This window comes from Antechinus flavipes, chromosome 5, assembly GCF_016432865.1.
Source record: "Antechinus flavipes isolate AdamAnt ecotype Samford, QLD, Australia chromosome 5, AdamAnt_v2, whole genome shotgun sequence".
NCBI classification, from domain to species: Eukaryota; Metazoa; Chordata; class Mammalia; order Dasyuromorphia; family Dasyuridae; genus Antechinus; species Antechinus flavipes.
The window spans coordinates 15,535,880-15,562,021 of record NC_067402.1 but is presented as its reverse complement, the minus strand read 5'-3'; the positions used below and the strand labels follow the sequence as shown (position 1 = coordinate 15,562,021).

The following is a 26,142-nucleotide window of genomic DNA, read 5'->3' as shown; positions in this document are numbered from 1 at the left end:
GTTTCCCCTTTGGCTTTGTTCCCGTTTTACAGGAACCCAAGTGGAACATGTTCCTGATGCTGCTGGGAGACCTAAGTGGGTATTTCCATTTCCTCTGATACTATCTTAAGATAATTTTAATAAGGTCCTTACTTAAGGCAGAATTAAAAGGCAGCTTGACCAGTTTTCAAGTTCAATATACATCAATAGCCCACTAAGAATCTGGTAGCTGCCAGATGCCTGTTCTGTGATGGGGGCAGGAAATACTGAGCTGTATTGGAATAGATTTTTTAGGCTAGATCCCCCATCATCCCAGATGCTGTCATGTTCAAGCTCCTCCCCCAGAAAATTTCAACTACAATTTGTAGGGGTCTCGAGTCAATGGTTATTTTATAGGTTTTAAATTAACTAAGCTAAATTAGGAGACTAGAATGAGCACAAAGGAGTAAGATATCGTAGACATGTCTATGGTCATTTCATTTTCAAGATCATTACATAGGGTAAGAGAATCCAATCTTGTTCCTAAAGAACAGCAAACTAGTCTTAACATCTTCTTGAGGGTCTTTACTTTCATCAGGGTGGGTGATCTCCATTTTCCCTAACTCACATATGGTTTCTTAATTATGTTGGAGATAAGGGAAAGAACCTAAGAACTCAAAAAGTTTGTTTTGAATATAACTGGGGAAAAGCATTAAATACATAAATGGTGAACGATGTTCACTGGTTCTTCGGGGAATGATTTGGCAACACTTGGACAGGCGTTGCTGTAGCTCACCGCTCCCATTCGTGCCGAGTTTTTAGAAAAAAGCCATCGCATGTAAAGGAAGAATATAAAACTATTTATTGACCACTGTTCACCAGTATTTACAATAAAGTAAACAATATACAGTTGTATAACATTCCAATGACTACAAAGTTATTTTTCCCCTGACTCCTGTGGAGTCAAGTGACCCAAATGCTCAAAAGGCTGGTCCTACTTTGAAGGGATGGTTGGGATAAAGAAGGAAAAACATGCACGTCAAGGATAGAAGACTACATAACATGGGTACGTTCGCTTCCCCATTTATGCCCATAGTTAGAAAAACACAACCCCCCCCAAATGCCTGCCCTTTGGGCAGAATATTTCAGTTCCAGCAGATGGGGATGTTACTACATGATTAAGAGAACCCTTTGGTTAGTAAAACAAGATGGGGCACCCCAACTTTCTGAAGCAAGAAGTCCAAGTTTTTCTCTGAAAATCAAGGCCAAAATGGTTCTACTTCAACATTGTAGGTAAATGTTTAAACAAGTTCCGGCAGCATTTACCCGGGCATGTTCCTAAGCTGAGACTGGGCAGCATCAACAACGGAGATGTCAGACCCCCGCCCCAGCACGTGCCCCCCCGCCAAGTCCTGGCAATCAGGGCTCTCGTCCACCCAGAAATGACCAAGGCGGCTTTGGGTGGACGCGGGGTTGTCGTCCCCTGTCTGTTTGGGGCTGCCTCTGTGTCCCCAGGGAAGATGCTCATGTGGCCACCTTAATGGGGTCCAGAAATCGAGCACCACCACGAACACTCCAGCAAGACTGCAAGCGATACAAAATCCTTCTCTTCTGTTCAAAAAGTTAGTGTTTGGAAAAGCAAAGGCAGCCCAGTTCTCAGGCTTCTCAGAACCAAGCAATCATGGGGAATGGCTGCCGGAAGCAACCTTTCAATGGATTTACCTCTAGGTGGAAAATGTAACTTTTAAGAAGTTGGGTTTTCGAGTGAATGTCAAATCTACACGGACACAATATTTTCTCGGACAGCTAACCTTAGGCATACATGGGGGCTAAACATTTCTTAGGACTCAGAGTAGTGACTACAGAAGTTATTAATCAGTATTTATAAAAGTTTTTCTCTACTGTGGAGGAAGTTAATAATTCCATAGTATCAAATGCTCTCTTCTGTGATAAATGTTAAGTAAATGCAGAAAGCTTGTATTTACTTGTTCAGTTACCAGTGCTGTTGATGCAAAATAAAAACCAGCCCAAACAAAAAACAAACCAAACAAAAACAAAAACCTACTTTAAAACCTACCCAACTCAGTTCTCATTAGATGTAGATGGTGCTCACACTGCTAACAAATCAAAGAATGCAACTGAGATCCAGATTTTAAAATAGATATACACATATATGCACTGTATATGTGTATATCTATATTTAAAAAGCAACACAAATGATTATTGTGCTTCGTCTTCAGGACAAGAGTGCCAGGTCAGCCGTTCCTCATAGAAGGCGATGACTATCTGAGGACATTTCATATTTGCTTCTTTGGCCAGCACCAAGTCGGCCTCGTCGGAATCTTTCCTGTGTGGAGGTGGGAAAAAAAACTGGCTCAAAAACACAACCAAAATATTTACCTAACTTAAAATTGCTGCTTTAAAAGAACATCAGGCTTCTATTTAAATCAGGCTAAGAGTTAGGACTCATCAGCGTCTTGGAGATATGGGGCCTTCTGCAGAGACTTGCAGAGTCAGGCCCCTGGCTCCCATCTCCACCTTCTGCTCCAGAGCTCCTGGGACAACTCTGGGGTATTAAACTGAATGACCCTGACCTTCCCCTAGAGATGACTAGACTGCTTTAACATTTACACATGCCCTCCCCCTCCCCAATTAGATCTGTGACAGAAGCTTACAAACGCCCCCTTTTAAGCTGCAGTTCTGCTGTGCAGACTGGCTCTAGGTGGCTCTCCTGTGGTACCCCCAAGAACTGAGCACACACGGCTTTTTACCCACTCTCACTCTGCTCCTTACCACTTCATGAGAAACATTAGTTCTCCACTGCTGTCTGTAGCACCAATGATTCGCTCTGGATCCAGGCCCCGTGCGAAACCTCGAGGCTTATCAGCCTGTCGTAAGAGACAAGACTCCATCAAGGTCTCGTTCTGTCCTGGAACTTCTGCCTCTACCAGCTTTAAAAAGGGGGTGCTATTAGAATACCCGCTCCAAACTCTCCATTCTACAGATGATGAGAATAGAGTTCAAGAGCTGGGATAGAACTTATCAGAAAATCTATGTGGCCCAAGTGAGAATCTATATTCAATAGGGTGGGGAAAGACCCAAGCTGGGTCTTCAACTGTCATTTTTAAAAGCCTCAAGTTTACCAGCAGGGTTCAGGTTGGTTTTCCCTATAATCCAATTAAGGGCATTAAATGTCCCCACATAGGAAAGAAAAGCTATAGGATCCCCTCCAAACACAGCAGAACTTCTCAGAAAGGAGGGAAGACTTTTGAGAAGCCAAAAAGAATGGCCGCCAATTAAAAACCAGTCTATTTTTACCCTGTAAAGTGAATTCACTGCAGAGATACTGCTTAGCTTAGGGGGGGCCCATTAGGGTCTTACAACCCCAAATGCTGTGGGGTTCACCACCTGTGACATAAAAGCTCTCAATTTCCCACGTGGAAGAAGAACAATTAGGAAAATGAGTCCAAGATATTCAAGTCTTTGGGATGCCAACTTAGATGGATGCCCTCTTCTCCTAACATGTCCTTTGTAAAGGGCACTGGAGGCGAGGACTGGCAGAGAACAAGGCCCTGGACTGAGAGGCTTGGGGAAGGCACTTCTAGTCCAGCCCTGATGCTGACTTGGGCGGCCTCTCCCCAGACTATCAGGGACCCAGCTGGCTCAGCCCCAGGAGGGTTTGTAGTGTGTGGATTGGCGGGCGTATGTTTCTGAAAGCAAGACCACCCCCTGGTCTCTGGGGAGGGGCTGAGTCAGAGAAAAGGGGCATCAGGGTCACTGACTCACAACTTTCAAGAGGAATAGCCCGTTTCAGAGTATCGGCCACTACTCCAGGCCACTCAGTGGCCCTTATCAGAAAAACCATGCCCACAAATGCCTCCCCAGAAAGTGCCTCCCTCCCCAAGCCCAGGCCCCCCACTTACAGACTCGCGCTTCTTCTTTGACTTGCTGTCATCTGACTCGCTGTCCGACAATGACTTTCTCTTTGCTCCATCTTTTTCTTTACCAGCCTTCTGAGAGTTCAGAAATGCTTCGATTAACTCTGGGCAATCGAGGTTTTCCTCGGGCTCCCATGTGTTGTCGGCACTGTGTAAGAAGAGTCCAAAGTTACAGCCTTCAGTGACGGGCAGCACTCGCCGGCCATTCCTGCCCAGCCCCAGCCCCTTGCAATGGCCAGGGCTTCTACCGGGAAGGCTCCGGTGCCAACAGCCTAGCACCCCGTCGCCAGCCTACAGAGGGCCAATGAGCAGGCTGGGACAATGAGTGGGTAAGCACAGGACTGTCCCAGAGAGAACCTGTCTAAAATAAAGCCTCTTCCCCACCCCCCACTTGCCAGGTAGCTGGAGAGCTCAGCCAGGCTCCCCCCACAACAGGAGATGGGGCAGGGGCACAAGCAGCGGCCCCGACACACTTGGTGGCACTTCCTGACCACTTCAGGGGGCGGGCTCCGAGTCCAGGGCCTCAGGCCTTCCCCCGCTTACCACAAGTGCTCAAAGGTGCCTTTGGAAGAAGCAGATCCTTTTGCTATATACAGAGACCGACACGCTTTTAAAGGATCCATCTCGGAGTCACAAGATGGGGAGGCTTCGAGGGAGTCTGGGAGAGTCATGTGGACCAGACTCCATCCCGGCTCTTGCTCAACGGAGCCCCTGCCATACATACACCATCCTGGGGCTCCCCAGCTCGGTGCTGAGCGTGAGGCACCAGAGGGCTGAAGGCCGTCCCCACGTAGAGAGTCCAAGAGGATGGACCAAGTACAGAAGAGTGGGGAGAGGAGGGCAAGCCCCAGGAAGGGGAGCAATACAAGGGATCAAAAGTACCCTATCTGCACTGGGCTAAGTGCTCAGCAAATGTGATCACAAGGACCAACCAAGCACAACGATGAGACCTGGTAACTGCAGGAAGGGGACAGGACTCTCGGCTCCAAGGCCACGAAGGAATGGGGAAAAGGAGCTGGGCCAAGGAAGGACAAGGTCAGAGCAGAGAGCCTGGGGGCATGAAGGGCCCCCAAAGAGGCTGCAGACATCCAGGCACTGCCCGAGGCCGGGACCAGCACCAGCCATAACAGGCGGGCAGTGCCAGGGCACGAGGCAATCTACTCACACTATGATTCCCATTTTTAAGAGACAGACCCCTGAGCTCCCTGGGGCAGCCAGGTTTACCTGAAGAGCAGAGTCTGGGTCCACAATTAGGGAAAAGAGCCAGACTTCCCAAACTACCCGTCACACCTTTCATCCCTTCACACTTTGGGAGGGAAAAAGAAACAGATCAGGAAACTGAGGCCAGCTTCCCCTCACTGGCCCTTCGTGAGGCAGGCAGAGCACAAGAATCACAAAGACTCTGTCACTGACTTAGTTTCTTTGGTTCCTCAGTAGTGGAATTCTGGCCCTGTCTCCCTTCAGTATCAGTTCCTACAAAGAATGAAACTGGAGTCTCCTGGGTCTAATACTGGGAGCCATCTCAGTACCCAGAGTGCCAATGCCCTTCCTATTCCCTTCAGATCCTCTGAGAACCACAGGATGCCCAGGAGGTACTCCCACTGCTCCCCAACAGCACCCGCCAGCTCTACAAGGAACTTCCTTCTCACTAATGCTGGCTTGAGCTCGAACCTGCTTCTCCCAAAGCCCTGGGGACTAAAAGATGTCTGCCTTTTTTGATGATGCTGAAAAGTCAATGCTCGGGCCCTTCAGGTGACTTAAGCACTTGCACTTTGACAATGGGCACCCAGGGCACTCCTGCTGTGCTCTCTGCTCAATGTCCTCAAGGTAGAGCAAAATGTTGCTCTTTCCCAAAACCCCAGCAAAGTGCCTCATGTGCCGAGTGCAGCCTTTACTTTCTCCAACCTGTCTGCTGGTCCCCGCTCCTGACTCCCTAGCATCTCCCTCTCTCTCAAAGGGAAAGGATTCCCCTATTTTGTCTGCTGAACATACACCCAAGAAGCTCTGCAAGAAGTGGCCATACTGTGTACAACTCATCTTAGTCTTGGAAACCCACCCAGAACCCAAAGGGAAAGAAACCTTTATCTGAGGATGAACAATTAGAACAATCTGCTCCTGACCCAGTGCCACCTGATGCTCAGGGCTAAGAGCAGCTTTTCCAGACTCCCAGATTATTCTTCGCTCCAAAAGGTAACTCTGGACTTAATTTTCATGGTCTGAAGTGGGTGACCCAATGGGTAGTGTACTGGAAACCCTGAAGTGACCTATAAGTTCCTATTCTTATTTAGGCTGAGCTAAATCCTTGGCTCTCAAAGGCCCCTGGCTCCCCTTCCCTTCCATATGAAACACGAAACCAGTGCTTGGCTCCTGTAGGAAGGGCAGGCTTTGGGTTAACCCTGCACTGTCCACCTCCTGAAATACTCTCTTATCAGAGAATCATTTGGCATAAGCTCTTATTATTTGGCGTAAAGCTGATTAAAGGTGGCCCTTCTACCTGCTTGTGAGTCAGAGAAATTAAATGGGTGAGAAAGTCGCCAGCAGCAACGATGCAGATCAGGGCCCCCGAAGCCAAGTCGGCAACACTAGTAAAGAGATCACTGGAACCACCATTCCCACAAGAGCTCTTTCACCTAATTGACACCAGAGGTTACGCAGATGAGTGTGAGTTCAGGAAATCCAGTTTCCTTTTTCTAATCATTAGCAGGATCAGACTATGTATAATCAAGTATAACGACAAGGCTCAATGGTGGCTGAAATACAGAAATATGCCCAGGAGTCTGGGAGTAAAGAAATTCAATTCCACTACATCCTGTCCTTAGCCAGGGAAAGTCCTGAGGGCAGGGCCCGAATCCCCAGGCCTGGGCAGTCTTTGCAAAGCTGACATTTGGGGCTCAGATAGGAAGCATGGGGGCTGCTGGCTCTCCCACCAGTTTAATTTCTCAGTCTCAAATGCAGATAGCTCCACGTAACCAGTTTTATGCTTGATTTAAAGCAGGCACTTAATGTTCATTGATGGGAAATAGTTTGGTAGAGGAAGTTAAAGGCAAGGAGAGGAAGCAGCTTGGGTTTTCTGGGGGAGGGAGAGAGGGAGGGAGGACACAGCTCTGAGAACTCTTCCAGGTGCTACGCTTTCCCCCTCTATCCAGTGGAGATAATGCAGGAGAAACACAGGTTTTAGCTAAGTCTGCTGTCCCCCAGATGCGCCTCGGTGAGGAGGTACAGTCATTGCTGGCAACAATGTCAATGGGAGGAAGGAGTGCCCAATCCTTTTGGAATGCAGACTAAGGCTGTGTTAAAAGAGACCCCCTGGCTCAGTGGGAAGGAAGCCCCCAGACAAGGGCTGCAAGGGCACACCTGTTGCCCACAGAGTTACAACGTTAACTGCCAGTGTTACAGTTGACTCTGGGCTCCTGCTAGGCTTCCTTTTTGCTGCTGACGCTCATGTGTCCGCTCTGAATTTCTCAGCCCTAAAGCCCCCCAGAGGACCAGGGCCTTATAGCTTAAGACAGAGGCCATGGCTCCCGACATCTCCAGGCCCTGCCAGAGCTCCTCCTGGCTTGGGGGACCTGCTCAAACTTGGGTAGCTACAAAGTCACTTCGACACCAGAAAGAACTGCAGTAATACCAATTCATCCATCTCCTCATCTTGTGTACGAGTCCTTAGGAGAGATGTAATCCCTGAAGCCAAGTCCTTGCTCTCAAGGAGAACTGGGCTAAGAGCGAGGAAGTTGGGATCACTAAACTGGATATAGGGCCCCAGCCATGTCAGCCTTGGAAGACCAAGTTTCCTCATCTATCCAATGGGGCCTGTGGCAGGCTCTGTCTCCAGAGGATCTTTGTATGGTGGTTGTAAACTGTGGAGCGTTCCGCACCCAGAAGCTGGCAATACTGACTGCTAGCTCTGGCACCAAGCCTGACAGGAGTCAGTCTGTGCTGGTGTAAAGCACTGGCTTTATCCTGGGCCCAAACACCACCAGCAGGGGAGACGGCAGGGCACAGGATGTCGAGTCACATTTCTGTACCAGATTTTAAAAAGCAGTTCATTTCTAAAGGACCAAAAAGGTCCTATGGCAGATGGACAGCCAATATAACGTCCATCGCACAGAGATGTCAACACTGCTGATCTATTAAGACACCGACCCTTCCTTCTGCTCTGAACTACCAGGGTCTACAACAGGACTCACAGGTCAGCCCCTACAGGAGGCCCTTCCTGGTCTCCTCAAAGACCAAAGCCTCTTACCCCCCCCCCCATTACCTTGGCTATGGATATATGGCTTCTATGTGTACTGAGGGGGGATTACAAAGCTCAATTTACCCCAAAGCCTCTACCCTGAAATCAGGGACAGGGGTCAAGAGGTGGGGAGCTGCTTACTCTGTAAAGCCTTTCCATTTCAAGAAATATTCCACCTTCCCGTTCACCACTCGCCGGTCCAACACCTTCTCCACCACAAACTCCTCTGGTTCTGCTTCCTCCACTTTCTTACTCTTGCCATTCTGTTTCTTGCCCATCTTTTGCTAAAGAAAGAAAAGGAAAAAAAAAAAAAAAGAAAGATCCATGTCAAGCCTTCTGACTTCCTTGCTTTCTCAATTAACTGCCATGGGTTTAACTTCTAAATGTGGTGGCTGTCCCAGGCCCCACTTGTACTCGTCACCCAGCAGAGATGACTAGGCGGGACAGATGGCACCCACAAGAGCCCGCCTGCCCAGACTAATCCACCCTAGCCCTTCTACCCACACTAACACCAGAAACCACTCCCCAGCTAGCCTGACCCTGTGCTGCAACGCAAGGCTTCCTAGGATTGCAGGCACATTTCCAGGTACAGAGCCCCAGAAGGGAGCAAGAACAAATAAAATGCCATAGCGGGATGCACACCGACCAAGCAGATGCCCCTTCTCCTTCAGAAACCAGATGTTAGCCAGGGACATGCATGTACGTGGCCAGTCACATGGCTGGTAACTCAATCAACTGTTAACAAGGACTGCAGCTCAGCAGAAAGAACCAGAGCCACACACGGTTAAAAACTCACTCTTAATACACCCCAAATATCTCCAAAAGGAAAAAAAGTGGGCAGAGCTTGGGTTAGAACCCGCCCCAGAAATCACTCAATGGTGCCTCCCTTTCCCCTCTCTCCCAGCTCAAATAATGAAGTAAAAAAAGGTGATGGACAGACAAGGTATTCCCAAAACCTCTTCCTGAACACTCGAAATAAACTGACTCTTTAGACAAAATGATTTTGACATTCTAGAGATAGGAAAAAAAGGTTCCTATTTCAGTCCCTTAAAAGAACAAGTTCTAAAATACTGGCCACCAGCTCACTCTGATGCCATCAGGTCTTTAGTAGGCCCTTAAAGGGCCTCCACATTAAAGGGACAACACTCATTTCTTCAAATGACATTTTTCTTAAAGCCATTCAAACAATTCCCCCAGATTCCCTGGTTAAGCATTTATGCTTGTATATGTTTTCTTGGAAGACAATGGCTTCTGTGTTTTTTTTTTTTTAAAAACACAAGGAAACCCTAATTGCTTTTGGCTTAAGGCAACCTCCCAAATACAGCATGAATGCACAAAAAAAAAAAAAATGAGCACCTCAAGCTTCTAAGAAGCTATGTTTTAAATATTGAGACACACACATATACTTTTTTTTTTTACCCATGTGTGAAATGGAAGACATCTTGGCTCCATTATAAATTCATCAAACTTATGATTCTGTTTTATTAGAACTTCCAAGATGCCCAGGATGTAAACTCATCTGTATCAGGAGGATATAAATCTTTTGGCAATACCGAGCCCGGTCCAAGAGCTTTCTGCTTTTAAACAGTAGATGGTGGAAAGGGGGAAGGGGGGCGTCAAATCGAGAAATTGGGAAGACAAAAAGCAGCTCAGAACGAAGCACGACCAGACTCTGCAACACACAAAACAGCTGCAGTCCATGAAGATAAAGAGCAAAGAGAGTGGCGTTCAAGGGGATGATCACAACAGATGCAGAAACCAAGAGGAAGGAGATAGGGGACAAGCAAAGCCAGAGATAGGCCAGGCCTGAGGCCTGGGGGGGAGAGGCTGCCTGGGAGAGCCCTTTTCCTGCTCACAATGTTCTCTTCTGGGAAAGCCTAAGGCATCTCCCTCTTTTACCCTGGGGGAAAGCAAAGCCAACCCCCTTTCCTAACACAGGTATAGAAAAACTGGGTCCTCACAAAGGGAGGAACCCTCTCTAGGGTTTGGGGGTTTCTTATGATCAGAAACTGCCATTTCGTGATCCTCTGGAGAAGATCTTTGCTTACTTATATCGAGTGAGCAAGGTGAGGTGGTCCAAAGCTCTAGAAATCAGCGTGTCCATGAGACTTTGCTGGCTGGAGAGCTAACTTAAGAGATGGCAGCAAGTCAATTGCTCCACAAGTTCTTTCTGCCACTCTATTTGGCATCAGAACCTTCACCTGTCATGGTAGACAGTTAATTAACTCTTCCCTGGTTTGTGATGATTTGACCACCGGATGCAGTCAATTAAAAGTAATAAAATAATGGAAGTTTTGCTGAGGAAACTTAGGGGGGAAAAACCAAAGGAAAGACTCAGGGGTTATCCTAAAGGCCTCTTTCCAGGGCCTTCCAAGGGCTTGGGAATCTCAGACAGCCTCAGTAGTCCAGCTATCAATGCATTAGGCTCAAGTGCACAATCTAACAGATCAATCAACTCATTACCAATTTTCTTTCTTTAGTGTGAAGGCCAGAGATTGTACACAAAGCAAAAACAGACACATGATTTCAGCTACGTCGACACTCACCTTTCAGGCCTAACGTAATAGCTAATACAATACAGAATTTGATAGACTGGGAACCATAACTTTGAATTTCGTGATTTTTGTGTGATTTTCAAAGAATGTTCTTAATGGAAATTGGTTTTTGGCAAACAATAAATTTGATGGGTCTAAGCAGATACATCTTTATGCACGGTGGGGAGGGGAGCCATAGAAATCAACCTATGAGGCATCATGAAATAGCCAGTAAAAAAAATTGCAGTCAGTAGAAAACGCTGTTCTGAAATATGCACTAGGAATGGGAGCTCCATCGTTCCCTGTGCCTCCCAAACTCTCTTACAGAAGTTACAATCCAGGGAGGGATAGAGCAGTTTAGAAATCTCCCTAGCTCTCAAAACCTTAAAAAGAAAAAGTGATTCCAAGAATAATTTTTACTCCAGATTAACTGAAGACACAAACAAAAGCCCTAAACTCACTTCACCCTAGCTTCAACTGTGGCTACTCTAGAGAAGCCAATCAGAAGGCTCCAAGGAATTCCACAGGCCCTCTCATGCTGGCTGCATCCTAAGTGATGGATACAGCCAGAAAGGATGCTAAAGACACCCTGTTATCTTCTCCGAAGATACTATGTAACTGTGCTCAATATAGCTCTAGTGAAGCTCCCTTTCCTATCCTACAAAAACCCCTATGTGGTCAAGATTAATTTCTCACTAGATCTATTTGACTTGTTACAAAGTCATTTTAATGTCTTCAAGGTCTTTGGATATGGCTTGAATTGTTATACTTGGGTCAAGCTGGATGTGAAATTTATGAACCACAGAGATGCAAAGTTATAATTTTTTGGGGGGGTGGGTGGGGGAAGACTTGGATTAATCCTTACATATTTTAGGTGCTTATTAACTTACCAATGTAGTTTTATTGGAGGCCATTTTTTATTGCAGACTGGAAGAGCTTTTACTAGAAAAATGCATGACAGTTAAAAGGAAGTTTACACGAGAGAAAAAAAGCTAGTTGAATACAAGTTCGGTCCTGATTCCAACCCCCATGTAGGCAGCACACAGGTCTATCCAGACACAGCTAGAGTTTGGACAAAACGCAAGGGAGCAGCCCCCCTCGAGCTCCTGCGCAGGTGACTAGTGGCGCACGGCTAGGTCTCCAACAGCATGCTCACCTAAGCCCTAGCCTTCGCCAACCTTCGTGGGGAGGGGTCAGACACAAAGCCTGCTGCTGCTCCGACCCCGGGGGCGAGGAGGGTGGGCAGAAGCGCTGCCAATTAAACCTCCGGGGCCCCGAACTGTACATCGGGCGGGGAAAGGGCCGACCCCCGCGGCTCCCGAGGTTTCACGTGGCCGCCCGGCCGCCCCCTGCCCACGCTCCCGAGGCCAAGGCCAAAGGGAGGCCGCCGTCCAAGGCCAGGCCGCGCCACTGGGCGCACCGTGGGCCGCCCCCAGCCCCTTCCCGGCCCGCCTCTCGCCCTTCACCCCCCACCCCCGGCAGGCTCCCCCCACTCCCGCCTCGAGGACCCCAGCGGGGGCGGGAACAAAGGCCCGCGGCCGCGCGGGGGACCGGGCTTAGCCCCCCAGCTAACGGGACGGGCCGTGGGGGGAGGGAGTCGCCGCCAGGCGCCCTGTCTAGCCTAGTCAGAGCCCGTTTCGCCATGGGCGCCCCCCGCCCGGCCCCGGGGAAAGGGAAAGGGAGAGCAAGAAAGGCACCGACTTCACCGCCGCTCTGGGTCCGGGCCGCTGCTACTGCCGCTGCCCGCCTGCCTGCCTGCTGCGTGCGTGCGGGCCCTGCCCGGGCCGCCGCCGCCTCCGCTGCTGTTGCTGCTGCTGCCTCCGAGCGGGGGCGAGGGACCGGGCGGGCGCGGCGGCTGCGCGGGGCTGGGCCGAGCCGGGCTGGGCTGCGCGGGGCCGCCGCTGCCTCTGCTGCTACTGCCGCTGCTGCCACTGCCACCACCGCCGCCGCCGCCGCTGCTGCTGCTGCCGGGGCCGCCGCTGCCGAGCAGGGAGGGGGAGCGCCGGGGCGGAGCCGAAGCAGGCCGGGGCGGAGCGATGACGTCAGGGGCGGGGCTCCGGGCGGCGGGAACGGGCGGGGGAGGGGCGGCAGGGCCGTCCGGCCCCCGCCTCCGGGCCGCGCCGCGCCGAGGGCGTGGGGGGCGGCGGCTCCACTTACCGTCGCGGGCCGCGGTGCGGTCCCTGGAGAGGAAGACGGGACTAGGGCGAGGGGGGCGGAGGGCGGCCGCGGATGCAGCTGCCGAAAGCCCGGGGCCGCGTAGGCTCGGGCTGGACTGGATTAGGCTAGGACTCCGCCGCGCCGGCGTCAGCGCTGGCGCCAAAACGCGGGCCCGAAGGACTTCCTCCCCACGGGTGGGGGGCGGGAGTGGGGGCGGGGTTGGCCGCGGGTGGGGGAGGGGGCCCCGGGAAGAATGGGGCGGCCGAGTCGGGGCCCTTTAGGCGGGCCGGAGCCGAGTCGTGTCCCCGGAACAAGGGTGGGGGCGTGGGGGGGCGGAGCCGGGGGGGCGGGAGGCTCCCGGACTCTGGCGGCGCGGAGAGAGCCCGTCGGGGCCCCGGGGCGGGGGCGGGGGCTGTGTTAATTTCAAACTGCGCGACCGTTTCTCCCCCGCCCTGCGCCGAGGCGGGGGCCGTGCGCAATTCTGAGACGCCCTTTACGCCTCCTCGCGCTCTGCGCCCGGCCCCAGGCCGCGTGGACGCCAATGGCGCCTGGCACCGCCCTGCGGGGGCGGGGTACGCCGTTGGCGTAAGACGAGCGTAGCCCCTCCGCGCCGTTGGCGGCCGTTAGTGCGTCTGCGCAGCCGCACTGACGTAGGCGGAGGGGGAAGACGCGTTGGTCGGAGGGAAGGTTCTAGAAAAGCGGCAGCCGCGCGAGCGACAGCAGCAGTCGCAGCAGTCGCCGCCGCCGGAGTCGCCGTCTCCGCCTGCACCTCTCACTCTTCGCCCTCGCTCCGCGCTTCAGACCCAGCGCCCAGCGGCCGGCGGCGGTGTGGTTTCCCGGGCCGCGGCACGGCAGCCCCTCACCGGCGCCAGGACGAGTCCGGTTCGCGCCCGTCCGCGGAGATCCCTCTCATCTCGCTCGGCTGCGGGGCCCCGGCCTGAGGCGACCGACTCCGCCATGGAGGTGAGCCCGGGAGGGGACGGGGGTAGGGTAGTGGAACTAGGGCTCTTTGAAGGTCCGGCCTGGAGACAGGGCGGCCCCCGCCTCCCCCCCATCCAGTCGCAGGCGCCATTTGTCTCCGCGCGGCGAGAGTGGGGGAGGGGCGGCTGGGCTCGGTGAGAGAGTGGTTCCTGCGGACCCCGGCCTTTGGAAAGGCCCCCCGCGGCCGCCGTGGGCCCTTGGTCGGGCTCGACCCGCTGGCTTCCCGCGCTAGGCCTGGCCGTTTGGGCGGCGGCGGCCGGGAGTGGGGGGTGGGGTGGGGGGGAAAAAGGCGCGGCCCCGCGGCGCGCTCCCGACGCCGCGCCCAGCGCCAACGCCGCCATTTTCCCGAGCTCTGTCGCCCGCACTGCCATCGCTGCTCCGGCCGCAGTTGTTGCCTTGGGCTCGGTCCGGCCTTGGGGCTTGGGCTCGGCTTCGTGCGCGCGCTCCCCGCCGTCCCCGGCCCGGGCCCGCTTCCCCCCTGTCGTCTTGTCCGGCTCTGCGGCTGCCGCGACCTTCCCGCGAAATGGCGCCGTTGCCCTCGGAGCGCGGGGGGAGGGCGGCCGCCAGGGACCCTGGCGTGAGTGGGGGGGTGCGGGCAGGGCTTGGGGGGGAGGGGGAAGGGTGGGGGGTGTCCTGGAAAAGCTGCTGCGCCATCCGGGCCCATCCCCCGCTCTTCTGCTCCCTCCCGCGCGGGACCACGTGGTCGGTAATGTACAAAGGGGGGGGTGGGGCGGCTCAGGCTGAGCCGCTTCGCAGTTTCTTGCTGCACACGCAGGAGCCGGGCCCCGGGGACCCGCATCTAGCCCCTGTGGGACTGAGCTGTTAGCCCGGAGGCCCCTTGAGAAGGGCCGGGAGCCCAGGGAGAAGGGGAGGGCCTGCGGAGCCGGATCAGCGGCCTTATGGGGTAACTAAATGAAGTCCTGGCCGGCCCAGCCTGGAGGCGGCCCCTCGAACGCTTCCAAGGCAAAATCCGAGCCTCTGCCCTATGGTAGTTAATCTTACTAGATCGCATCCTTTCCTCCCAAATTCTTGATGGGATGCTTGAAGAATTATTTTTCTGCAAAAACTCAGAAGCACAAATCCCTTTAATCTTTAGCGCTACGGGGCAAAGTGTAACCATCCGAGTAGCCTTTAAAAGAACGCTGAGCTGGCAGGGCAGTAGAGGCCGCTTATTTTTAGACTGAAGTTCTGCGCTACCAGGATAAAACCCCCTTTTATGCTTCTTGGTACAAAATGAGGCAGGCTTTTGAACTACCGTGTGCCACATAACAGCCCGCGATTAATAAATTAGTTTGGGGTATTTGCTGCAAGAACCTGCAAGTCTGTGGCGTTTAGTCATTCTACAATCTGGGATCATACAGTGTAATCCTGTAAAGCCATTGAAATTCAAGAGAGCTTTACTTCTACAACCCAGAGAACTTCTTGGCCAAGGTCACGCCAGAAAAGGAGGGCGAAACTGGCCTCTCCATCTTCCTGTTCTTTCTTTCTTATATACCACGTGGCCATGCTCTTAATCATGGCGGGTTTAGTTTTTTCCTTCACGATTTAGCCATTAAGAATGAACTTAAGCATCTGAAAGGACTAAAAATCTTGTTGGACATTAAAATATAATTTTTAAAAGCTTTGCATTCAAAAGTAGAAATTTTGCATAAATGAGAACAAAATGGAAGTTAACGTGCTTGGAATCTCTTAAGAAGTTGGAAAGGAAGTTCAAAAGCTAGATACTGACATTTGTGCATATTTCAAAATAAGCCTAGATAAGTTTTAAATGACTTCCCCCATTTATGTGAACAATAAGAGATCGCAACAGCTTATTTAAAATTGTACTTAGCTTTGAATTTACTATGCTGCTTGGATTATTAGAAGACTTGACTTGAGGAAAACATCTACATAATTTCTATTAAGTTTTCTCTGTCAGAAATTAGTTTTTGCACAAATAATTGACATTGCATTTTTAAAGCAATCTATTTTTTTTTTTTTAATTTGGAAGCAAGTTCAGTGCTTTAAAAGGCAATGGGCAACAAAGCAAACTTAAAGCCCTGGATCTGAACCTTTGAGACTTTGGAAGCACTAATTCCCTATGATCTGTTTGTCTTTTGAGATTGTAATTGGAACATGTTATTATAAATAGCATGTCTGTAAACAATGCCTACTTAACTTAAAAATGAAAAATTTTTTTTTTTTACATTTTAATAAATTTTACCTATTTTGGGTGCACACAATGTGAGCCATTTTAAGTCTTTAGGTGATCTTTTTTATTAGAGCAGAATTCTGCTACGTTTAACTTCGAGTATCCAACTAAAACTGTTTTCAATCCCATCTTACATACTGACTGCAGCTATATTCTGCCTAAATTTCTAAATCTGTAATATAGTATTAATAACATGCATTTTACTTTGCGGTTTAATTAGGGTCAAATGAGAGTATGCTAGGTTTTGGGAAGATGTAAAGAGCTCTATATTTAAGGAGGCAAACGTGATTTAGGGTTCCTATAACTTAATTTTCCAGGAGTGATACTATGAAGTGTGAAGGTGCTAGTGGTTTGTTGAAACTTCAGCCAGCAAGCTTTTTAATTATACAGATTAAATGGATAAGCTAGTTAAGACACTTAAGCAATTGGGCTTGTTAAAGTGCTGTTAAAGAAATGTGAAAAATTTTTAAAGATTACTTTTCCTTACTATAAACTGGTTTACCACTTTTGAGTAATGGAAAGTGGCCTGAAAGTTCATTTGTGTGGCGCCTATTTGTCCCATGTTGGATTCTTGGAACCAGCACTAGGGGGCAGACAGGAGATGGTAATACTAAGCTCTTAAGTTGCCTTAGTGTTAGATTGAACACTACAGAAACATGAATAGTACGTGTAACTTTAAATATCTTTCATATGAAGTTCAAATGATTTAAGTAGAAAGTAAGCATTTAGGGGCCATATATAAAGTGCATATGAACCTGAATATGAATATCTCTTTCTTGTTTTTGTTCAGAGAGAAAAGGAACAGTTCCGTAAACTGTTTATTGGAGGCCTAAGCTTTGAAACGACAGAAGAAAGTTTGAGAAACTACTATGAACAATGGGGGAAACTCACAGACTGCGTGGTAAATTGTCTTTGAATGCCTTCTTGCCAATACAAACTTTTAAAAATCTTAATATTTGTCTATTAAAATACTCTCATATTTAAGTGTTATTGGATAATATTGGATAATTTAGATTTCTCTTTGATAGGTCATGAGGGATCCTGCAAGCAAAAGATCAAGGGGATTTGGTTTTGTAACATTTTCATCTATGGCTGAAGTGGATGCAGCCATGTCTGCAAGACCTCATTCAATTGACGGAAGAGTGGTTGAGCCCAAAAGAGCGGTAGCCAGAGAGGTGAGCAGAATCTGACTTGACTGAATTTCAACTATGATGTTATGATTTCACCAGTTTTATTTCCCAGCCGTGTTTTTTATGGACTTTTGCCTTTATATACGTTAACACTAAACTCTTGGATTGTGAAAGATTTTTTAAGATTGTTTTCAACTCCCCTTCTGGTAGGTATGTGTAGATACAAGTATAAGTAGATGTGTACGTACATACATAACTTTGATGCTTCCTTTCAAATAGTCCAAGGTTACAGGTTATAGGCACAAAAGGAATGATCCCCACTTTGTGTAGCAAGAAACACAAAAGACTTCCTTAAATGCAATGGCTGACTTCTTTTGCAAATAATGCCTTCTATAAATCTTTTTATCTTTTAGGAATCTGGAAAACCTGGTGCTCACGTTACTGTGAAGAAACTGTTTGTTGGTGGAATTAAAGAAGACACTGAGGAACATCACCTTAGAGATTACTTTGAGGAATATGGGAAAATTGATACTATTGAAATAATTACAGATAGACAGTCTGGTAAAAAAAGGGGCTTTGGTTTTGTTACATTTGATGACCATGATCCTGTGGATAAAATTGTATGTAAGTAAATTACATCTTTTGTTTTCTATGTAGTGTCTTTGGAAAGTTTGCTTTGTTGCCCATTGCCTTTTAAAGCATTGAACCTTTCTCCAAATTAAAAAAAAAAAAAAGATTTAAAAGAATGCAGGAATGCTGGTCTATTCTCAAATTTTGAAATTTGTGTTTCAGTGCAAAAATACCACACCATCAATGGCCATAACGCAGAAGTAAGAAAAGCTTTATCTAGACAAGAGATGCAGGAAGTTCAGAGTTCCAGGAGCGGAAGAGGAGGTAGTGTGGCTCTTTTTCATTTCATCAGATTAACTGCCATACTGGATATGTTAAACTGGCTCTAATGTGAGCAATTCTTTGCAGGAAACTTTGGTTTTGGGGATTCCCGTGGTGGCGGTGGAAATTTTGGACCAGGCCCAGGAAGCAATTTTAGAGGAGGATCTGGTAAGTTCAAATGTAATACTTAAGGTACAAGTAAGCTATTGAATAAACAGTTTTTTTTCCTTTGACTTAACTCTTTGTTGCCAGTCTAAATAATGGGAATTTCCCTTCCCACACTAAGTGGTAGTACTTTGTTGAAAAGAAAAATCCGGTTTTAAATGACCTGTTATCTGGACCTGCAAAGGCCCTTCAGCCCAGTAGCTATTGGAATGAGTTGGATAAATTGATATCTAAAACAAATTACTAAAACTTTTAAAGAATTTACATCCTTAAGAAATTTCTACTATTTAAGTATTAAGAACATTGCATCCAAATTCATATTAAATATGCAAAAATATTCATGTTCTTAACCAGTAGATTCCATAGTTAGAAAACTAAGAAAAATAAAAATAGGACTAAGAAGGCAGAGAAGTTTAGCAGAGGAGATCAGCCCATATATTTGGTAGCCACTAAAGTTATTTAAGCGTTTGTCTTTTTTCCCCTTTCAACAGATGGATACGGAAGTGGTCGTGGTTTCGGAGATGGTTACAATGGATATGGAGGAGGACCAGGAGGTTAGTTCTAAGATGGTGGTTTGGGGGTGGGTTGGGGATACTCAGGCTTGGCTTGTTTAGTATGGTTTTTAAGTGACATTGGTTATAAGTAGACTATGATCTGACCAGGTTTTCCCATTCTCCTTTTTTCTAAGTAAGTATTCTGTTGTAAGGAGTTATAAAATATATTGTTTTAAAAAACCCATCAACAGAAATTGAGATAGAATTGAGATTAATCATTTTTTAGTATGTGCCTTAAAAAAAAAACCTCACAAGTGAGGAAGGTTGGACATTTTGTATTCCTATACTCAGTATTTGCTCTACTGGCAGTTTTATTAAGTGTAAATAGAACAGGAAATCTTAAGCAGTGCATAGCTTTGGTAGAACTCAAGTTCTTAGAAGAATTTGCATGTTAATATTTAACATTTTAAAGAGGAATAAAAAGGTAATTAAAATGGCTTTTGAGAAGAGAACTTAGAGCAGTTCCTTCCTTTGACATGTTCTGTGATGTCATGGAATTAGTGTCCCACAAAATAATCGAGGTGATTTGGGTGGGGAGGGGCAAGATAGTTTCTACCCAATTTACATTTGTTAGATTTCTGATAGAAAGTCTTATCTTTAGCATTTTAGGCTTTTTTTTAAAACTGTAGGGTCTTTCAAGGTAAATGAATGGTCCTGATGAGAGTATTTAATCTAAAATCTTGACTTTTTACACAATATATCTTTGAAAATCAGATTTTGAGCTTATTTACAAATATTTTTATAGGAAACTTTAGTATCACTATGTTTTAGAATATTCTTTTGTCCTTACTATTAATGGAAGTACAGGGTCCATATTATGAGGACAAACTAAGATTTGAAAGAGTGAGAAATGATTTAGTTGGAATCTGGAAATTATAAATAAAACTTACATGGACAATATCTAGCAAGAAAATTGAGGCAGAAGTACAGAGCTGAGAATTTTTGGAACCAGGAACCTGTACCACTCCACTTGCAACCCTTTTTTTTAAAATTTTTTTTTATTTTTTAAACCCTTTAGGAAATTTTCTGGTAGCTGCAGTTGCTGTCCAAAACGGGGGAGATGTTTTATTTGGAGGGCAAGAGAAATTTTTCTTAGGTGCCTATTATGCACAAGAGCATAGATAACAGAATTATATAGTAACATTTTCTGATTTGCAAAAGTTAACTAGAACACTCTCAAATAGCACTTGTTGTAGATTGGTATGCTTCCTCAGATTGAACAGTTCTGACTTTTGAAGATATTAAGCAATTACTGAAAGGCTTATTTTATAATAGGTGGCAATTTTGGAGGTAGTCCTGGTTATGGAGGAGGAAGAGGAGGATATGGTGGTGGAGGACCTGGCTATGGCAACCAGGGTGGGGGCTACGGAGGTGGTTATGACAACTATGGAGGAGGTAATAAATTCATGTGAAAACTTTATGTGGGGAAAGTATGAATTTTGAATTTAAAATGACTTTAACACTTGAGTTTAACATTGTCATTTTAAAAGTGTAGAGAGGTATTACTATTGTTATAGTTATTTGAGGTTTGTCTTGTAAATATTAAAGTTGTGTAGTATATTTTAATGTTAAAATTAATTCATTGTACACGGTTGCTATACTTTTAATTGTCTCTGATATTTAACAGGCAATTATGGAAGTGGGAACTACAATGATTTTGGAAACTATAATCAGCAACCTTCAAACTATGGTCCAATGAAGAGTGGAAACTTTGGTGGTAGCAGGAACATGGGGGGACCATATGGTGGAGGTACTGAATATAACCTTAACCTTTCTTATTAGGATCTCACTTGTTCTTATAACCAGGCATTTGTGGCATGAAATGATGTGAATTGTGGACATCCTTTAAGATGAAGTATAGTGTGGACGTTAGTAATTCAGCTACATAATGTTTTTTCTCACTACTGCCATTTTCTAAATTATAATGAAGAAAATATAAAAGGCATCGTCTTGTGAGTGTCTCTAATTAGATTAAAAATATCTTCAATTCACTGACAAGGAATTATACAAGTACCAGAGATTTAACATGAAAACCAGCCCAATGTTAGGGTAGCAGGTTATAGCAGATAGAATCCTGCGTGTTTAGTAAGAGTAATCCTGCTCGATAGCTCTAGCCCAAGTAATTTCTTAGGGATTTCTTTCTAATTTTAGTTTTTAAAAAGGGTTGCAATAATCTAAACAGTAGCACTCAAATGACCATCAAATTAAAAAAAAAAAAATTGAAAACCCTAATTATGGATAGACCATGGCTGTTTTATGGATTGATACATATGTGGAAAAGTTTCTCTGGGTATTTTCATGCCTAAATGTAATGAGCTGTTGGAAACTGTCTTTTTGAGATTTTTCTCTCAAGCATTGTTACAATGTTAGTTGTCCTACACATCCTGGTAAATGTGTTTGAAGAATAATAAAACAGATTTTTCTATTTAAAAATTTTAGGAAACTATGGTCCAGGAGGCAGTGGAGGAAGTGGGGGTTATGGAGGGAGGAGCCGCTATTGAGCTCTTCTGCCTGTTTGCCATGGGTAAGTGGATTTTTGAGAGTTTTACAATTGCTATTTCTCTTGGGAGACCTAGCTGCAGGAGTTAAAGCTTTTTAGGCTCATATTATCTTTCCTTTAAAAACTGGTTAGATGGATAATTTCATAACCTATTTTTTTTTTACTCTTTACTTCTGTTGAAACAGGCTTCACTGTATAAATAGGAGAGGATGAGAGCCCAGAGGTAACAGAACAGCTTCAGGTTATCGAAATAACAATGTTAAGGAAACTCTTATCTCAGTCATGCATAAATATGCAGTGATATGGCAGAAGACACCAGAGCAGATGCAGAGAGCCATTTTGTGAATGGATTGGATTATTTAATAACATTACCTTACTGTGGAGGAAGGATTGTAAAAAACACAAAAAACACAAAAAAATGCCTTTGAGACAGTTTCTTAGCTTTTTAATTGTTGTTTCTTTCTAGTGGTCTTTGTAAGAGTGTAGAAGCATTCCTTCTTTGATAATGTTAAATTTGTAAGTTTCAGGTGACATGTGAAACCTTCTTTTTTAAGATTTTTCTCAAAGTTTTGAAAAGCTATTAGCCAGGATCATGGTGTAATAAGACATAACGTTTTCCTTTAAAAAATTTAAGTGCGTGTGTAGAGTTAAGAAGCTGTTGTACATTTATGATTTAATAAAATAATTCTAAAGGAAATTGTGTAATTATAGACTTTTTATTTTAAAGTTAAGGAGGGGGTAGTATATAATTAAGTCCATTGCTAAGTTATTGTTACATATGTAAATTTAAATGCTGATCAGAAAAAGTGTGTTGTCTGCAATTCATCAGGATAAAAGTAATCTAGTTAACTGAAGGGATATCTCTGCAAAGAGAAACACCTTTTTAGATCTTTTAGATGCTGCTTCTTCAATGCAAGGAGATATCCCCAGCGAGGTACTCTTCCAGGGACACAGGTCTAGTACAAGAGAACTCTTGACGGCTACTAAATCAGCCGGTCTTAAAACTGGGCTGTGTTTCTGCAAAACTTTAAACTGCCATAGTTTTTAGAAGGATGCCATCGAAAGCTGAGGGTGTGTAGAGAAAAATAGTTCTAAGCTTCAGTTAAACTGCTTTAGGTAAGATCTTATTTACTTTTCCTTTCTTAATTGTTCCCCCCCAAAAAGATAAACTAATACTATATGACAGTCTACTATGTCAGTATAGTGATTATTCATATGTAGTTTAACATAGCAATAAATTTGAGTTAACCATATCGACTCAAAATAATTTTGTGAATCCTGTTTTCCAAAATTTAAATTGACATTTGGGGGCTTTCTGGCTTTTGGGGGGAGGGCATTTGTTTTCATTTTTTTCTTTTATTTTTCTCTTCATAATGAAGACTCTGGTACTTTAACATATCATTTTTTTCCCTGCTGGAATTTAGCATTGATATGAACCAAGGACAAGCATAATCTGCTGCCACAGGGACTGTAAAGTGCTACCTCTCAACAACTGAGGCAAGCAGGTGATCATTAAATAAAGCTTTTCTTGGGGTTCCTTCAGTGGTGTTGACTTCAAAAAAAATTCAATAAACCAAATGATATCCCATCTTGACACTGATTCTCAAGTCACAATGGAGAAAACATTTGAGGACATATAGCAGTTTTTGAGGACATAGAGCAAACAGAGCAAACATTTGAGGGCATAGAGCAGTTTTTTTTTTCTTTCCCCCAATAATCAAAAACGCATAAAAGTTTTCCAGTTACATATAATGTCTTAGTACGTGTGTATGTATCATACATAAACCATGTGTCTTTCCCCCCTCTATCCCAGGCAGCAAAATTCAGTTGCATTAACCCATGGCAGACATTTCACTCTTCTTCAGTAGCACTGTTAAACATAAGACAGTGGAGGGCATTTGTAAGTCTACAGGACTTCTAAGGTGATTACTTGTGAAAACTAAGTTTGGTCTGTGAGATTCAACACTAGGCTTTATTGCCTGGGATGGGATATGACCATCGAGAGATTGTTGCTAGTTTCTTACCAGTCAATCTAAAATCTTAAGACCACCACTGAAATGATTGGTAGCTACTTTGGAGCACACATTGATAAACCTCTTCAGATACTTCTTTTTTCTTTGGCAGGAATGTGTCTTGCTGCAGGTAACTAATGAAGAAGTGGTCAACCACAGAATGTCTTCAAGAAATAAGAAATTCTGTACCATCTGAATATATTTCTTGTTGGTGCCTTCATTTTTAAAAGCACTTTTAGTTGAAAGGGAAATGTATTTGGATGATAATACAAAACGATCAGTTCAAATTACCGTGATGAGAATTGTCTGTAAACATCAAAAATTCAGCTTTCCTAGCCAGCATTAAAATTGTATGGTGTTTTTTAAAACAGGTTTTGTGGAACAGACAAAACTTTTTTAAACGTTTTTAAAATAAACATTTTTTGTATCGAAGTACTTTTATTTTGTGTGATGCTTACACACACAATGTGTGCATTTTTTTATTTCATAGGCTTGTAGCTGTCTAAAAATAACACTGCTACTCCTTTAAAAATTGCACATTTAACAAGAATGTGGATTCTTACTTGCCTGAATAACTGCCCTTGTAATTTTTTTTACTATATTTTTATAAAATCATGAGTTTTCCTGTTTACTTGGCTCTCAACAAATTCTCTGAATTTAACAAAAATTTCTCCTTTAAAACCTTCAAACACAACATTGCAAATCACTTCAAATTAAAATACCTGGATATTGTCATTGCCAAATGTTACATTTGCTTGGGGAAAACATGCTCTTAAACTCTATCCTCTCCGCCAGTGGGTTTTTTTTTTTTCCAAGTTAATTATAAATGAGTCTAAAACATGCATTGTTTTGAGTGGAAATAAGGTGTACAGATGAGGTATTCACAGATGACTGCTTGGCTAATCTTGGCTAAAAATGACATTTGGAAGGCTAAATACAGGGTCCGTGCACAATACATGAATCACATGTGGGGATGGTCTTAGGTTTAAAATGCATCATGGAAAACTGCGATTGGTGATAGGGTTCTCCAAAGAGTTACAGAAAGTGGTATCCTGCAAAGAATGGTTGGGAGGGACCACACAATGTGGGACTGGGTGCTTGATGGTACTGTAATGGGGTTTAATAAAACTGATGGTTTTAAAAGTTAAGGAAAAGGAAATGGCTACACAAGAGGACTTCTGAGTCAGTGTCGATGGATTGGATGTTTAACCTTTTGGCTCAAAGGGAAATGTTAATCTGGAGGAGGAACTTCAAATGTGGATCTTAACACCTACTCAGATGATGTGTTATATATCATGTTGCTCAAAAGCAGAATATAATTTGGTTTGTGTGCGTTTTGTTTTGGGAACTTTAAGGAAGCCAAGTTAACAGTCGCAACATCAAGCAGGGAGTTTCTGGGGTTTTCTATTCAAAGTGTTAACAAGTGTTTTAAAAGCCATTCACATGTAATAATTGTCCTATCAGCCTTGCACTATGAACAGACAATCTTGGCAATTCTGTGTTGCCCTTGCACAATTTACTGTCAGCAGCTGCTTTAGGGATCGGGCCTGGGCATTGGACAAGTTGACAGTTTGCTATTGGGCTTCAGAAGCAGTTGGTTTCTTCACATGGCAGACGCGAAGGTTTTAATATTGAATGTGAGGGATGACTCAAGTGCCTAGTGGTAACGCTGGAAGGAGAACTGGCTTCCTGAGGACTCGGCTGGCTGTAGTTGCTGCAGTCCAGCTTCCTGCTTCTATAGCCTCTCTACAATGTCATGTTACCTTTGGTTTGCCACCCTCTCCTAGGGCCCCCCTTAATGTCTCTGAAACGGGGTTCTGAGCAAACATTGAAGATGAGTTGTCTGTTACCTTTGGGGCCATTTGGGATGCTTTACAGAGGTGCATTACTAAGGATTCATAGAGGGACACGAGAAATGATAAAAGGGGACCCGTGTCCCCCCCCCAAAAAAAAGTGGGTGTTGCTATTAAAAGTAAGACTTCTCAAGAACATTGAACATTGAAAAGGGTGAGTCATCAAACACTTTGAAAGGGTAAGATAAAGGGGTGCTAGTGAAGCTAAAGCCTTTTAGGAAACTTAGTTCATGCTGAACTTGGCTAGTCTGGGGAAAGAGGAACATTTCTGATTAATAACCCCTGTAGTGTTTTCAAGAGGGTTTCCAAGTTAACATTTACTGTCGTCCCTAAACTTCATTTGAATGACCCAAACTTTGTTTACAGATGAGTTGGTGCTCAAGTAGAGCCAAGAACAGCCCCTTTTAATCAAATCTCTTGACATCTGCAGTGATGGATGGTAGGATGGCAGGTTGGCAGGGCCTTGGAAGGAACTTAGTTGTGTAACCCTAGGTGAGACCCGTAACACACCAGGGGTCCTGTGGGACTGAACAACTACTGCCCTTGGGGCTCAAGCAAGAGAAAATGAATGTACCAAACAACCATTCCAGTTAAATGTCCGAGCCACATTTGGAACATTTTTCCTGAATGCCCTTAGTAGTGGTGGAGGGGCCTGCAGAAGGGGTACCCTTGAGATTTAAAAAAGGGAATACCTGGGTGAGACTGCACGCAGGATGGTAGGTATGAGCAATGAGGCAGGAGGATGGACTTGGAGTCCTCACCAGTCATGAAAGCTTTATCTCCCCTGGCTGCTAGGGGAAGGAGGGCTGCAAGTCCACAAGGCAGGAGGTTAGATCCACTTGGCTCTTTTAACAGTAAATTAGAATGCTGGATTTGTGGTTGACAAGGGGAAAACTCCCAAATGAAACGAGCTCAGCCTTGGACAGAAGGGGCCCTCTCACTAGACTGGGTCTTCATGGAGGACTCTGGGAGGCCGTGCAGGCGGGGTAGGAGTTTAAGGGAGCTCGACTCCGGATTCCCAGGCTACCGGCTCCAATGCGAGCAGTG

General features: G+C 45.7%; 2 protein-coding genes across 8 annotated transcripts; one reads left to right on the top strand and one right to left on the bottom strand.

Moving 5' to 3' along the window:
* Nucleotides 1-797: 797 nt before the first annotated feature.
* Nucleotides 798-13,566, bottom strand: CBX3 (chromobox 3). 4 transcript variants are annotated; one of them, XM_051963498.1, is made up of 6 exons: nucleotides 12,819-13,566; nucleotides 11,552-11,603; nucleotides 8,269-8,411; nucleotides 3,882-4,044; nucleotides 2,752-2,909; nucleotides 798-2,305 (listed from the first exon to the last, which is right to left on the bottom strand). In XM_051963498.1, exons 2-6 carry the CDS (start codon nucleotides 11,573-11,575, stop codon nucleotides 2,179-2,181), a joined length of 615 nt encoding a protein of 204 aa, XP_051819458.1. In that variant the 5' UTR covers nucleotides 11,576-11,603; nucleotides 12,819-13,566; the 3' UTR covers nucleotides 798-2,178. The 4 variants fall into 4 exon arrangements, with proteins under 4 accessions (XP_051819458.1, XP_051819457.1, XP_051819460.1 ...); XM_051963497.1 differs by lacking the exon at nucleotides 12,819-13,566 and adding an exon at nucleotides 12,363-12,461; XM_051963500.1 differs by lacking the exon at nucleotides 12,819-13,566 and adding an exon at nucleotides 12,363-12,461 and having other exon boundaries at nucleotides 2,752-2,846.
* Nucleotides 13,567-14,281: 715 nt separating this feature from the next.
* HNRNPA2B1 (heterogeneous nuclear ribonucleoprotein A2/B1) lies at nucleotides 14,282-23,674 on the top strand. Of its 4 annotated transcripts, XR_007947905.1 has the most exons (12): nucleotides 14,282-14,376; nucleotides 16,781-16,891; nucleotides 17,019-17,165; nucleotides 17,534-17,744; nucleotides 17,913-18,014; nucleotides 18,099-18,179; nucleotides 18,668-18,730; nucleotides 20,006-20,125; nucleotides 20,358-20,480; nucleotides 21,170-21,254; nucleotides 22,655-22,735; nucleotides 23,355-23,674. XR_007947905.1 is itself a non-coding variant. In XM_051963495.1 (11 exons), the coding sequence occupies exons 1-10, from the start codon at nucleotides 14,323-14,325 to the stop codon at nucleotides 21,229-21,231; spliced, it is 1,074 nt and encodes a 357-aa protein (XP_051819455.1). In that variant the 5' UTR covers nucleotides 14,282-14,322; the 3' UTR covers nucleotides 21,232-21,254; nucleotides 22,655-22,767. The 4 variants fall into 4 exon arrangements, 3 of the variants coding, with proteins under 3 accessions (XP_051819455.1, XP_051819456.1, XP_051819452.1); XM_051963495.1 differs by lacking the exon at nucleotides 23,355-23,674 and having other exon boundaries at nucleotides 22,655-22,767; XM_051963492.1 differs by lacking the exons at nucleotides 22,655-22,735; nucleotides 23,355-23,674 and adding an exon at nucleotides 21,416-21,927 and having other exon boundaries at nucleotides 14,289-14,376.
* Nucleotides 23,675-26,142: the final 2,468 nt, after the last annotated feature.